The 14,890-nt window shown below is 47.3% G+C and overlaps 1 protein-coding gene across 3 annotated transcripts in view; it reads left to right on the forward strand.

The window, feature by feature from the left end:
- Positions 1 to 842: 842 nt before the first annotated feature.
- RAB11FIP1 (RAB11 family interacting protein 1) overlaps positions 843 to 14,890 on the forward strand; it is a 41,734-nt gene continuing 27,686 nt past the window's right edge. For 2 of the 3 annotated variants that reach the window (XR_005775630.1, XM_040414380.1), the window contains exon 1: positions 877 to 1,226. Coding sequence is in view for 1 of the 3 variants with exons in the window: in XM_040414380.1 (XP_040270314.1) it covers positions 877 to 1,226 (350 nt within the window). In the remaining 2 variants the exon portion in view is untranslated. Of the gene's footprint in view, positions 1,227 to 14,890 lie in introns of all 3 variants that reach the window. The other variant, XR_005775631.1, reaches the window with a different exon arrangement.

Consider the following 14,890-nt stretch of genomic DNA (forward strand, 5'->3'; position numbering starts at 1 on the left):
TAAAGTTAATGCTCTTGGAAGGCGACAACGAAAAAACAAAAAACTAATTGCTAGGTCGCTAGGATCCAAAACTGGACCATCAGCAAAGGGTTAATCAGACCTTTCAAGTGTCCCTCTTTTTGACCCAAGTCCCTCTTTGCTCCTTAAATGTCCCTCTTTTTGATCTGAGGTATAGATTTGCATTATTATATCCACAATATTGAAGCAGAAGGTGTTTCTCTGGTGCCTCTCTGTATATTAGAGCCCATCTTTAATATTATTTTGTTATTTAACGCAGTTGGGATTTTAGAAATTTCTATATTTTGATTATCGCTATTTTTGCGCTATTTCGCAAGAGAAAACTATTGATGTGAATAGATAAGAAGGAAAAATGGATCTTTCATGCAATGAACCATAAGTGTCCCTATCTGAACGTCCACAAAGTTGGAAGGTATGGGTTAATTACTAGATCTCACATGCAGACCTCAATATCCACAGAAGGTACAGAGAGGTAAGGGTTTTGGGATCTAGGGGCATTCAAGACCAAAAAAAGTAACTACAACCCCATTAGGATCATAGGTCTAATGACCTAAACAGTCCCAGGTGGTAGTCTAGTAAAAACGATAAACTGTAAACACTGTGAATTTTGAGCGACTGTCAATAAAGTTGATTTGTACAAAGTGTTCTAAGCGAGCACATTCTAATTGGCCGGCGGGTTTCGAATCACGTGACTGCAGTGTTACTAAGCGACAGCGGGATGCCGCAGGCAGCAGGTTGTCCCTGGTTGTCAGGGAGAGGAGGTCACGTCTCCCGGGAGCCCCGCCCACCTGTAGAGCTCTATAATAGTGCAGTCGCCGCCCGCTCTCCACACAGTAAGCGGCAGGTGACGGCAGCAACATGTCTCTAGCCGTGCAGTCACAGACCTGGTTCCCCACGCACGTCCAGGTCACTGTCCTCCAAGCCAAGGGCCTGAGGTCAAAGGGCAAAGCGGGGACCAATGATGCGTACGCCATCATCCAGCTGGGCAAGGAGAAGTACTCGACCACCGTGGCCGAGAAGAGCCCGGCGCCGGTATGGAAGGAGGAAGCCAGCTTCGAGGTGCCCCTCCTGCATAACAACAACCAGGAGCGCTGCACCGTGCGGGTCATCGTCATGCACCGGGCCCTGGTGGGGATGGACAAGTTCCTGGGCCAGCTGGACCTCAACCTCTGGGAGCTGCACCAGACCAAGAACCGCAGAAAAGTCCAGTGAGTATCGGCACATGTAGGCAATGGAAATGTCGCACACGGCATACGAAGTTATGTCATAGCCATTTCGAAATGTTTCAGACTGTTTTATTAGTACAAGTGTATCAGCCAATCAGAAGGCAGCTCTCAGTCCTGAGAGACTGTAGAAAATAAAAGCAGCAATCTGATTGGTGATCTGGGCAGCAACTCCACTGTCTCACTCCTCTGCTGTTCTAGTTATAGGCGGGTGATAGAGGAGAGCCCCTGATGAGGACCACCCCTCTATATACAGATGTGTGGGGGAGGCAGGTCATAGAGGAGAGCCCCTGATGAGGACCACCCCTCCTTATACAGATATGTGCAGGACGCAGGTAATACAGGAGAGCCTCCTGATGAGGACCACCCCTCTATATACAGATTTGTGGGGGAGGAAGGTAGTACAGGAGAGCCCCCTGATGAGGACCACCCCTCTATATACAGATATGTGCAGGACGCAGGTCATGGAGAGCCCCTGATGAGGACCACCCCTCTATATACAGATATGTGGGGGAGGCAGGTAATACAGGAGAGCCCCCTGATGAGGACCACCCTTCCTTATACAGACCTGAGCAGGTTATCTTTGTGGAGATTCCTTGGTGTCTATATATTGGTTTTCAAGGTGTTTCACATGCTTAGTGGTTTACCAGTAGCAGCCAATCATTTCATGAGCTGGAATCTAGGAGATCTGCTTGTCGCCAGGAGATCTACTCCACACTTCTCCAGAGTGGACAGCCCCTTGAAGTGCGGCTCTGTAGGAGAAACTTGTAATGCTTCAGTATGGACCAGCGCTGTGTGCCCATGTATGTGGTGGTACCACTGCAGCATGTGGGTGATCCACCAGATCTCTAGACTTCAGTATAAGTCCTGGGGGGGGTTGAAGATTCCCCCCCCCCCCCCCAACCAATAGAAGAAGGTGGCACATGATCTTCTCAGACAGTGATCAGTGAGGGTCTGGTAGTGTGGCATGACTGGAGGATGGTGGCAGATCGGCTCCAATGGCATGTGTGTTTATAGTACTTAATACCATGGCTCTGAATGCCAGCTGATATTATTGAAGCCAGACTGAGACGTGGCATCTGGAAACAAAAAGGTCTTCTGGGCAGTGAGATGGCAGCAGGTTTGGCTTGTACCGTTGTTCACTGCCAGGTGGGCACCTAGTAGTGTTTGTGCTGCTGTTTATTGGCTGCCAGCTGATTAGATGCCTCCATGGTGTCTGAAGATACTGTCATGTAGTGATGTGTGGCACTTACTTGGGGTCATCATTCGTAATAGTGATTGCCCACCGGGCACTGCTCCAGGTCAAGGTGTGACTGGCTTCAGGTTTATAATGAACAACAAATCTAGAGCCGTAATCCCTTTCTATACAGAGGTGGAAAGTCCATGTTCTGGAGGTGGCACGTTAGGACCAAGTGGTGGGGGCACGGCGGTCCGTCTGGTGACACGTGGCTATCCCGACTGAAAGCGCCATTTACTTTTCCACGAAGTGGAGAAGATCCATACTGGGCCGGGCCCACCAATATCACAGCTGAACCCATCACCAGGTGGTGGCACAGGAGGACGCTAGTGCTGTGTAATAGATTGTGAGCAGATGGGTTAGCAAGATGGTAGAGGTAACCAGTGGCCTTGTCACACGTCAGTCTCTGTGGTGACGTGTGATCTGATATCATGGCGGCAGATGAGGTCACAGTTTCTGTGCTTTACTTCCTCACGGTTATAAAGTCCCTTCTGGTCACGACGTTCCTCAGACTTCATACGTTATCTGGCGTACCAGAATATCTAATGTCAAAGGTCAACAGTTGTCCTGTTCTCATGGGTCTCTGGAGGCCAGTGTTACATGCTCCTATTGAAGAAACCCAGCTTTCCAGGTGCTTGGACTACTTGGCATCGAGGACTTGTCTGGGCCTCATTCTGGCTGTTGCTTAGCAACAAACACTGCAGTTTGCAGGTGACTACACCGGATGTCTATGCTACAGATTGTCCCCTGCTGACTGCGCATGTCCACCATCCACCGAGACTTCTGTGATTTGGGGTGCAGCGGGGTCACCTATGATTGGGGGGTTCGGCTCCTGCTGATGATTCAGTCAGGAGTTTCCCTCTGTAACCGCTGTGGTTTGGACGGGACAGAGGACATTGCGTCTTCGTACAGAGGGTGTGGTATGTTTGTAGAGCTTTTTATGTGGCTCGTTGTGGCCTTGGATAAAGTATGTCGGTTTCTGTACAATCCCAAAACTGCTCTATGTCAACAAACAGGGTCGATATTGGGTATTTACTGAGGTGGTTAATGGATAACTCCCCAGCTCCCTGCGGAGGTGCACCGTCCATGGAGGGAGACGTGAAGCGGCTGCTCAGCAGGATCTAGAGTTACCTGGAGGGGGAGAACGGGTGCAGGGGGGTAACCTGATCATGCCATTATTTAATCATAGCCTTCATTAGATGTACGCCACCCTGTCTAAGACGCCTTATAAGCACGCTGTCCGTTTACTTAACGCATAACCCATGTTTGACTCTTTTTACGCGTGTCCGACAATATTCAGTCACACGGGTGTGTTTGCTCAGTGTTCGCCACTTGGAAGTGGCCGGGCCAGGGCTGACCCCCAAAGTCTCCTAGTCCGTCAAAAGTTATAAAACTTTTTCTAATTTGCTTTGCGTTACAATGCATTGTATTGGTGCTTTCTGTCAGTGAATGGAATTATTGTTTAGATCCAGAACTAATGTATTGTGATTGTCCATATTGTTTTGTTTCCGTGGTTATGACCGCCCTGCAGTCCAGCAGTGGTGGCAGTGCTTGCACTCTATAGGATAAACCACTTTCTTTTGCGCACGCCTGCGGTCCTGGCTATAGTGTGCAAGCACGGCCACCGCTGCTGGATTGTAGGGTGGTCGTAACCATGGAAACAAACAGTATATAATGTGATGGAAAAATGAATCCAGCCAGCAAAGGAGACAATATGGACAATCACAATGCATTAGTAAGGGCCTTGTAGTAACTTTCTCTACATGATAAACGCCATTTACTGATGTGAGACGACCCCTTTAACAGCCGTCCTTGGATCATGTCCTAGAACGTCTGCAGTTTGCTTCCAGTCTGCATTCGTCCTGCACGCTCCAGCCAGGACATGGTATAAACCAGTTTTCCGCCACATGGCGCAGACACGCGGAAAGCACCTTGAAGTTTATCGAGCAGAATGTTCCAAAGCAAGCAGAAGCTTAATCCGACCTGAAAAGGCCACTTGTTAGGACGTAGTGAAGGCGCGCCCCGTGCTGGTCTACATCAGACCAGCGCCTATATATAGCGGTATAGCCATCGTGTGCACATATGGACATATCCTGTCTGCATGACATGCACGCTCTGATCCTCTGGCAGCACACAGCATATTGTCAGATGACGTGTGTGTCCATTCCGTCCCCATAGAAAATGAATGGGTACGCACCCGTTCCGCAAAATTGCGGACCCATTTGCGGACGTGTGAATGGAGTCCTATAGGGTGGGTCTAAATCAACCTGTGTCCTACGGCGGGGAGGCCCCTGCTCCAGCCAGTTATCTTACAGCGAGGAGGAAAGAGACATGGCTACTTTTCTGGGACACACAGAGAAATATTCTTTATATATTTTTCAGTTTTAATTGTAATATATCTGATACAGTGGGGAAAAGTGCAGGATTATTATTTATTTAATTTTTTTTTTTTGTCCATGCCTTCCATTAAGAGGGTGGTTTAACATGCTTGAAGTGTTGGGCAGTACATTTCCCCAGTGGCAGCCATTACTTGAGTCCCTCAGGCCTCCTCTGTCTGCAGGTATCTGTCTGTGGCTAGCTCCACCTCTACTGTCCTTGGCATAAGACGTGGCATAGCCCCTTCTTTTTTTTTTTGCGCAGTGGAAACTCACATTGGTGTCCGTGATGGACCATCATGATGGTCAAACCTGGTAGTCGGCTATCACGTGGTATGATCTATTTGTAGACCTCTATAAATGCCAACGCACAATATGTCCACGTCTAATTATAGTAGAAACACACCTGTGTTTTGTGACATAACCGTAATTCTTAATTTTCTGGGTGAGGTGTTCCTGGGTTATAAATACACAGCACATTAAGTAGACCTGCGTTCACACCTTCCTGTTTAGGGAACTGTAGTAAGATGTTCTTGGAGGAGCCGCCTCTGGTATCTGCTGCTGATACCAGTTACACAAGTGGCCGTCTTATTACGCAGGTAACGGGTTGGACCGCATTCCTTCTGGCCTTGACATCATGTTACAGTTCTTCGTGTCTGCGTGCATGCGGCCATGTATATCCTGCCAGCTGCTTCTACTGAGGCTTGTTTTTTTTTGTTTTTTGTTTTTTGTATCCTTCCATGAACTTCATTTTCTTTGAAAAGTCAACTCCAAGGCAGAACAAAAAGTGAAGAAGCTGGGGGAAAAGTCCCATGGAAATGTTTTGGTGGGTGGAGATCCTTCAAAGCCTACAGGTCTTTTTTTTAAAGGGGTTGTCTCACTTCAGCAAATGGCATTTATCATGTAGAGGACGTTAATAGAAACCACTTACTAATGTATTGTGATTGTCCATATTGCTTCCTTTGCTGGCTGGATTCATTTTTCCGTCGCATTATACACTGCTTGTCTTACGTCGACCACCTTGCAATCCATCACTGGATGTTGTGCTTTCACACTATAGGAAAAAGCTTTTTTGATAGTGTGCAAGCATGGCCACTGCTGATGGATTGCAGGGTGGTCATAACTAGGGATGAGCAAACCCGGAACTGAACCAGAGTTTGGGAAATGTTGTTTTGCAGTATAAATCAATTTCTGAAGTTATTATGCAAAGTCTTGCGAGACTTCGCGTAATAACTTCGGCTCATCAGAGCCAATACATTCTAATACTTTACTGAGTATTAAAATGGCGTTTTATGCAAATTGACTTTGGATGCTTCATCCGAAGTTGATTCGCTCATCCCTAGTCATAACCATGGAAACGAGCAGTGTATAATGTGATGGCAAAATGAATCCAGCCAGCAAAGGAGGCAATATGGACAATCGCAATACATTAGTAAGTGCCTTGTATTAACTTTCTCTACATAATAAATGCCATTTCCTGAAGTGAGACAACCCCTTTAACGGTCTCCAGGACCTCTACACATTACACCTCCAGGAGCTCTTAGGACACCCCATTCTGAATCCCTATGCATTAATATGGAGTTGGTCCCCCTTTTGCCGTTAGCACAGCTTTCTACTGAAACCAGAATCTGTGTCTGTGGGAAATTTTGGTCCGTTCATCCAGAAAAGCATTTGTGAGGTCAGACACTGATGTTGGGTGAGAAGGCCTGGTTTGCAATCCCTGTTCTAGTGCATCCCATAGGTTTTAGATGGGGTTGTGGTCAGGGCTCTGGGAGCACCAATCAAGTTCTTTGAAACCAAACTCGCCCAACCGTGCCGTTATGGACCTTCCTTTATATACAGTCATGGTGGAAAACAAGAGGGCCATCCCCAAAGTGTTCCTACAAAGTAGGAAGCGGGCAATTGTCCAAAATGTCTTGAACCATTAAGATTTCCCTAAATAGAGCCTTTACTACTCATCTGAAGTCTCTTCTTCACTCGGCGGGAGGTGAGTATGAGAAGCCCACTCACATCAGAGTCCATGGACCCTGCATTGACCAGACTGCTCCCTGACCAGCTGGTTGATAAGACGTAGGACATTACAAGCAGAGGTTCCTGCTCTGGATCAGGGTGGGTGCTCTGCTCATATCTGGCTGAGGGTCCAGCTGTATGCTACCTAACAGTATACAGGGTGATTTAGGAGCAAACCTCTGGTGCACCCATATGCTTCATGATCCGTAACCAGCTAATTATTGAGGGTTAGTCGTTGCCACAAGGCTCATTGATGTCTTCACAATTAAGAAAGTAGAATAAGCCACTGTCGGCTTATCTTCAGTGAAACCAGAGAAACCCTATGATGAGACTGAAGTGCTAGGTAAGGAGGAGTTGTCATGGGACCCCTGGAGCCGCAGCCTTTTGTCCTGTGACTTCATTCAATAACTCGATCCTCTGGGTTTCCAGCAGGACAATAGGAATGTTCTTCAGTCCTCTGCTTCATGTCAGTGGATGAGAAGCAGCTGCTCTGAGCTGACACTAAGATGTCCCTTGGAACTGACATGTAACTGCCATGTTCTCCTGTGGATTAACCATGACCAGGACCAGGGCTTTCCTGTGGACGCTCACCCCAGCCCCCATGTCAGCCATAGTGAATTATCCCACCTTTCTCGGCTGATTTCTGGACACGGGGCAGAGGTTGGAAGCTGTTTTCCAGTAACCCTGAGCGGCTTATCTTGCTGAATGTAGAGGTTGCGGGCACCTCCCCCAGACATTCCTAGCAGCTGGCATCTAGAACATGTAATCGCCCGCACTGCAGTCACCCTCAGGATGCATGCATATGGTGCTAGGTGGACCCCACACGGCAGATACAGAGATCTTCTAATATCTTGTAGATCGTATTCACATTTCCTTTAAAACTTTGCTGTGGGAGTGAGAAAAAAAAAAGTAGGATATCAGAGTAATAATGGAGGCAACAAAAGAGAGAAAAAGGACCTTTTAAAATCGCACATTAATTTCTATTCATCTAAAATTAGACCTGCAGATAAAGGTCACCAAGAGGGGCCCAATGGTTAGGGGACCCCAATGGTAAAGTAGGCAAATCGTCACCGGTAATAATCGATATCTCAAGATATATACAGCATGGCGGTATTGCAATTGCCTTCTACGGGGCTAGTGAATAGTAGCTGGAAAAAAATAAGACTCGTCCTATTGTTGGCCCTTTTTCCTGGGCAAACGAATCCATGTAAAGTCAATGGGCACGTTATTTAACAGCCATAAAGGAGCGCACCATCCAATAGACGCTTAAAATGGCTACAAGGACCTTTTCAGGTGTTAAAAAACGAAAAAATAAAAAAACTTGTGTGGGGACCCTCGCTCCTCACTGGAGGCAGAAGGACACCTGGGACCCCTGCAGATCAACTTGGTGAGCGCCACGGCCTCTTCCTAGGCCACGTGATGTCCCCGTATGTCGGTCACATGGCCTCGCTCAGACGTGAATGGAGCTGAGCTGCCATACCAGGCACAGGCGCTGTATGGTGTACGACTAGTGATGAAGATGGGTCGTCATTATCATTTACCGGATAACCCCGTAAAGGTATTTTTATTTTTTATTTTTTTGGGGGGTACAAAGTGGACCATTATCTATGCTGGGGAGTACTGTGGGAGCCGTTACCTATACTAGGGGACATTCTATATACTGAGGGTACTGCAGAGGTTGGAATTTAATGGGTAAACAGCCGGCAGATTGCACCCTCTTGTACAAAATGGCCATGAAAACCAGACGGTCACAGGTTCAGCCTCTCATCTGGACTGCGGTATGGCATGAGCCCACCTGAGCGGGCGGCTGTTTTGCTAGGGGTCTCGCCCTACGTTTGCTGTGATGAGGCGTATGGCTGGGGCTCGTGCCTCTTCTCTGGAGGCTTCTCTATACAGAGCCGTGCAGCCGGTCAGCGGATTTCAGGCTGCAGCACTTTTGTCGTAGTCAGGTCTTCTGCCGGACACCGGGCTCCACATCAGCACTGGATTTATTACCGCCCTGTTTCTATACTGTTCAGATTTCATTTGACATTTGGGAAAATTTCCAGCACTTTCTGTTTTTACTTTGTTTCATTTGCAGCTCTAATCCTGCCTTCACACAGCTGCGGTTTGTTACAGTGTATCAGTGTCCTAGACTGCAGGCCGGTAGCCCTTATGTACAGTTATACCTTATGGCAAACAGCAGTTGTGTGAGTAAGGCCTCATGCACACGCCCGTTGTTTTATTCCGTGTCCGTTGTTCCGTTTTTTGTGATTTTCTGTGGACCCATTGACTTTCAATGGGTCCGTTGAAAACTCGGCTAATGCACCGTTTTTGTCATCCGCGTCCGTGATCCATGGTTCCAGTCCGTCAAAAAATATAATCTGTCCTATTTTTTTTTTTTTACGGAAAACGGTTTGCGGACCCATTCAAGTCAATGGGACCGTGAAAAAACGCAGAGGCACACAAGATTTTTTTTTTTTTTTTACTTTCCTTCATGTCTGGTGATCCTCCAAAAATAAAGACACACAGAAACGGAACCCCATTTTGCGGAACGGAGCACAACGGTCGTGTGCATGAGGCCTAAGGCCAAGATTTCTATTCATTGACAGCAAGCAGAGAGCTTGACAATGGTGAGGATTTGAAAATAAACTGGGAAGTTGCATTACTGATTATAAAGGATTTGCCGTTACTTACAGAACACTGGGCGGCCTCTGAGAGCGACGGGTTATTAACCCATTGTTCCACGAGGTACAGTCTGAGCACTGGCGGGGACTATCCGCATCAGCATGTGACTACTCTGGACACTCCTAAGGTGTTGTCGAGCAGTAGTCTGCACATGGCCCCGGACTCCTATGATATGTCCTAGGTGGGGAATTAATGTTAATGGCTCATTTCCAGCACGTCCTCCATTATACACGCGCACTGTCACCAGGTATGTAATGGTGTGACTGCAGCTCATACAGATTATCGTCTTGTACACTCGCGTCCTCAGCGCTTTATCCGGATTATTCTTCATCCTATTCCCACCACCGAGATTATCCAGAGATGAGTAACAGAGCTCAAGCACACGAACGTATTTTCTTTCTGTCCCGTTTTTTTTTTCTTTTTTGCAGACCGTATGTGGAACCATTCATTTCAATGGGTCCGCAAAAAAAATGAAGTTACTCCGTGTGCATTCCATTTCTGTATATCCGTTCCGCAAAAAAAATAAAACCCGTCTTATTATTGTCCGCATAAAAGACAAGGATAGGACTGTTCTATTAGGGGCCAGCTGTTCTGCAATATACGGAATGCACACAGATGTCATCCGTATTTTTTTGCGGACCGCAAAATACATACGGTCGAGTGCATGAGTCCTAATAAAGAGGCCGCCTTTCTTGTCTATTAGAATTGCCAGACATTTTAAAAAGGGTTCTTAAGGGTTAGAAAAATAACCAAATCAGGTGCCTGATGGTGAGCTGCAATACCACATGCAACCCATGGACGAGAGTGGCGCTATTCTGTAAATAAAAGCGAAACCTTATGACCTTGCTTGGCGGCGGCCAAGCTAGCAGTAGTTCCGAAAACACCTGGGTGGGCCGTTCCATAGAGCAGCGCGGCTGTTTCCACAAGGCCTCATCCGTATGTCTGTCTCACAAAAAATTTGCATCCGTTTTTAGGACTGGAGTAGGCATTTTTACAACAGGGACGCATACGGCCGGTGTCTGTTTTGCACAGCCGCCATTTCTGGACCACATAACACACATGATCGTACGCATGAGGGCCGAATCCAGCCACCTTGGCCAGCACGAATGACTGGGATGGAAATACCCCTTTAAAGGAGTTGTCCAAGAAAGTCTGATTGGTGCTGGTCCTATGTCCCTGGTTTTCATGGAGAGGTGGTCGGGCATGTGCACTGGGATTGCTGAGGATAGCCTGCTACAGTGTCCAGCACTCCCTGGCAGGCTCGTAGAGCAGTGCTCTATTCAAATGGGGGACACAGGGCCCCCTGTCCTCGTGATCAGTAGGGGTCCCAGTGGTCAGCCCCCACCAGACCTGTATTGCCTATCCTGTTTTCATTAACACTGCCCCTGAGAGCCCCCCTTATTCAGCTTTCATGCTGACTGTGCAGTATTTGGTGACGTCAGTGGGTGCGGGCGATGAGGAGCAGTTTATTTTTAGTTGTGGCTGTAACGTTGTCATTCAGGGTGTGACATTATAAAGAACCAGGACTTCTTACGTTGGCGATTACTCATCACATAACTCTATTGCTGTACCATCCTGCGAGACACGCATGTGGCGGCATGTGAATAACGCTGTAATGTGGGTGTTATGAACGGAAGTTTTTTTTTTTTGTTTGTTTTTTTACAAACTTTTTGCTTTTATGTGTCACTCGCACGCTTTCTCATACGTATACGTTAAATCCAGCGCTTTGCACGTCGGCCTTGCGTGCAAATTAAAATTCTATATCCCCCAGAGTGCGGGTTAGGCTGCATCCGTAAAAATATTTTCCTGATCATCTTAAGTACCGATTGATGCCGTATAAAAGGTGAACTTCTCGTGATTTATTGGCACTTTACACATGGGCGGGTGGCTGACCACAGGTGGGAAACTCCCTGTGCCCACCCTGCAGAATGATCTGTGGCTCAGTCATTCCAGAAGAGAGCGATGATGTATTTGGAGCCCCTTATCAGACGGCGCCTGCGGCTCCCTGGGACGTTACCTTTGTCAGCTATTTTCCGAAGAATGTTATTTGCTTCCCTTAAGCCTCCTACATGAGGAGGGAGTACTCGCACGGCCCATCTGCTCGTTGTGGAAAATCCTGTGTACCTCACTCTTAAGGCTCATGCATACCACCGTATTTGGTATTCGGGTCCGATCTGCATTTTTTGGGGCGGATTGCACGCAGACCCATTCATTTCTATGGGTCCGCAAAAAATGCCCTTTTTGCAGACATGAATAGTGATAAAACCGCGGAGTGCACATGGGAGGTATCCCTATTTTGCAGGGGTTTTCTGACCACAATACACGAGCCCTTACAGGGATTTCCCCAAATTTTTTTTATAAACTAAAAAGGAAAAAAAGCCTTCTTCACATGGTCAGTCTTTGCTGCAGCAGTTACTAGAGTTGAGTGAAGCGAGCTTGGGACGCTTCATCCGAAGTCGCTTTGTTTAAAACTTCGGATTAATACTGTACGGAGATTACTCTTAGAATGTATGGGCTCCGATGAATCAGCGTTATTCGTGAAGTCGCGAGTGACTGCGTTGAATAACTTCAGTAATTGATTTTTAAAGTGGAAAACCACTTTAAAACTTGAAACCGAACTCTGCTTCGATTCCGATTTTAGTACCTCAGAACCGAAGCAGAGTTCAGTTTTAAAGTGGTTTTCAGGCGCGACTTTGTGAATAACTAACCCTTGGCTCATCAGAGCCCATACATTCTAATACCGTACGACTTTGGACAACGCATCCAAAGCTCGCTTCACTCGACACTAGCAGGTACCTTCCATACATGTCCACTGCCGCCAGTCACCGCCTGCAGCGGTAATGCCTGCATGTGCAGTAGAAGATGGGATTGGCTGCAGTGGTCACATGGATGTATGTGAGGTCATCACTGCAGGGACCACTGGAATAGTGCCAAAGTGGCTGCAAAATTATCACTCGCCCTAACCCAAAAGTATAGTAGTTTTTATCCAATCAGATTCCATATGAATCGGGCAGGAAAACAATGGCGCCACGCTCTGTCAGATGGCGGATTACGGAGTTATTCTGTAGAATTAGCTTTGTATGAAGTAGCCACAGAGTCCTTGCCTGCACGTCATGCATTCAGTGGCTATGGACGTGGCCCATCACAGCCATATTTCATTTGGAAACCATTCAGGAAAAGAACATGGCTACCTTATTGGTTGGGTATTTCACTTGGAAACCTGCTTGAGAAGGAACAACCCACTCTATACAGTCAGCGGCCCCTGTCTAATTAAGAAGCGGTCACCCATACTATGGCTGGAATTCCCTGCGGCCTTGTTCTGAATGACTGCACGTCTTGTTTCTGGACTTAATCCATCTAACCGTTTGTTCTTTTTGAACCACCATTTAGGAGAAAAGCCTGTTGGAGCAGTCCCAAGCTGCCGGGGCCGAGACCAGCATAAATCTGGTTAATGTGCCCCTTCATGCTCCCCTAAGCCCCCCCCCCTCCAAACTAATAATGATCACTGTATACTGGAACTTGCACAGAAGCCAATGTGAGGCTGCGTCCTGAGGGATGCGCCCTGTCATTGAGGGGTCCCCTCCCTCCCCCCACCACCAGTGGTGGTGCAGTGGCAGTTCCGATCGGAGCCCCAGCAGTGTAATCCTGGGGCTCTGATTGGTTACCATGGCAGCCAGGACTCTACTGAAGCCCTGGCTGCCATGGTAAGCTCCCTGCTGCTGTGTGCACAAAGCCCAGGACATCAGGGAGCGTTTGAAGTTCTATTCACCCTAAGGCTGGGTTCAGACCTGAGCGTCTTTGATATGCGCGTTTTTTGCAATAGTAAACGCGCGTTTGACGCGCGTTTGTGTGATTGACTGCAATGTCCTATGGCCACAAACGCGCGTCAAAACGCCCCAAAGAAGCTCAAGTACTTGTTTGAGCGTAGGGCGTTTTACAGCGCGTTTTTCAGTGCTGTAAAACGCTCAAGTGAGAACCAGGGCCATAGGGAAGCATTGGTTTTCATGTGTTGAGCGTTTTACAGCGCGTTTGAACGCGCTGTAAAACGCTCAAGTGTGAACCCAGCCTAAGAGAGCTCTGTTAGGCTAAATAGGACAAGGGTTCTAGCCCCCGAAGGGCACTAATAGTTAATAAATATAAAAGCAAAAAAAAGTTTCATCACCACACCAAAATATTAAAAGTTGAAATCACCCCCTTTCCCAATTTTACATATGAAATATATGAACACAAAAAAATTTACATATTACTTATTACCACGTCTGAAAGTCAGAAAATGTTAATTTATTTTTATTAAAAATACACACAATTCGCTTTTTAAAAAAAAAAAATTGTCACCTCGTCCCCCCCAAAAATAGGATAGGACTGTTCTATTATGGGCCGGACGTTCAATAAAATGCGGAATGACCACAGTTTTTTTTTATTATCTGGGAGCACCAGCATTGGAGTTGTGGGCAGTCACTCCTTTCATAGAGATAATGCGGAGGATCGGTGTCGTAGCTGTCGACATCGGTTTTCTATGGCTGCCTTAAAAGGGGTTGTTTCAGCTCAGACAATGGGGGCATATTGCTTGTATATGCCCCCATTGCCTTTTATAGGTGCGGGTCCCACTGCCGGGACCGGCACCTATATTGCGAATGGAGCCCCGCAAATTGGTGGCTAGACCGGAGTCCTCCAGCCACCAATCTCCCCATAGTTGTGAATGGGAAGCGCATGACTGGCCACCGCTCCCATTCACTTCTATGGGCCTGACGGAAATAGCCAAGCCAGCACTCTGCTATTTGCGGCAGCCCCATAGAAAATTAATGGAGGGTGACTGCGCAGTGCGCCTTCCACCACTTTCGGGGCTCCGTTCTTGATATACATGTGGGACCTGCACCTATAAGATAATGGTGGCATATCCTAGCGATATGCCCCCATTTTTCTGAGATAAGACAACCCCTTTAATCCCCTGACAACTGCAGTCATACAGAATAGGATCGGTTTGTTTGGGGGCTAAACAGTACCTACCCTTGAAAGTGACCGGCTTATCAGGTTTGTTTCCACAGACCTGGGGACTATGACCTCACGAAGGTGACCAGGCGCTATAATTATGGAGCTTCTCATTACTGCAACGTTCCCAATGAACTGTGTACAACATGACCTTGATTCACAAACCATAAAACCGCGTAATAAAATAATTACCTCTACAGGTTCCAGCATGGCTGATATCTGTAGTCAGAAAATGCACAATGCTACTGTAAAGGGCTTTTCCGAGGGTGTAATATAGATGGTTGGTCATCAATATATGGGTGTCTGACTCCCAGAACCCCCCGCCAAGCAGCTGCACGCGCCGCAGCCTCTTTAGGGCAGTAAAGCCACAT

Source organism: Bufo bufo, chromosome 1, assembly GCF_905171765.1.
Source record: "Bufo bufo chromosome 1, aBufBuf1.1, whole genome shotgun sequence".
Lineage (NCBI taxonomy): Eukaryota > Metazoa > Chordata > Amphibia > Anura > Bufonidae > Bufo > Bufo bufo.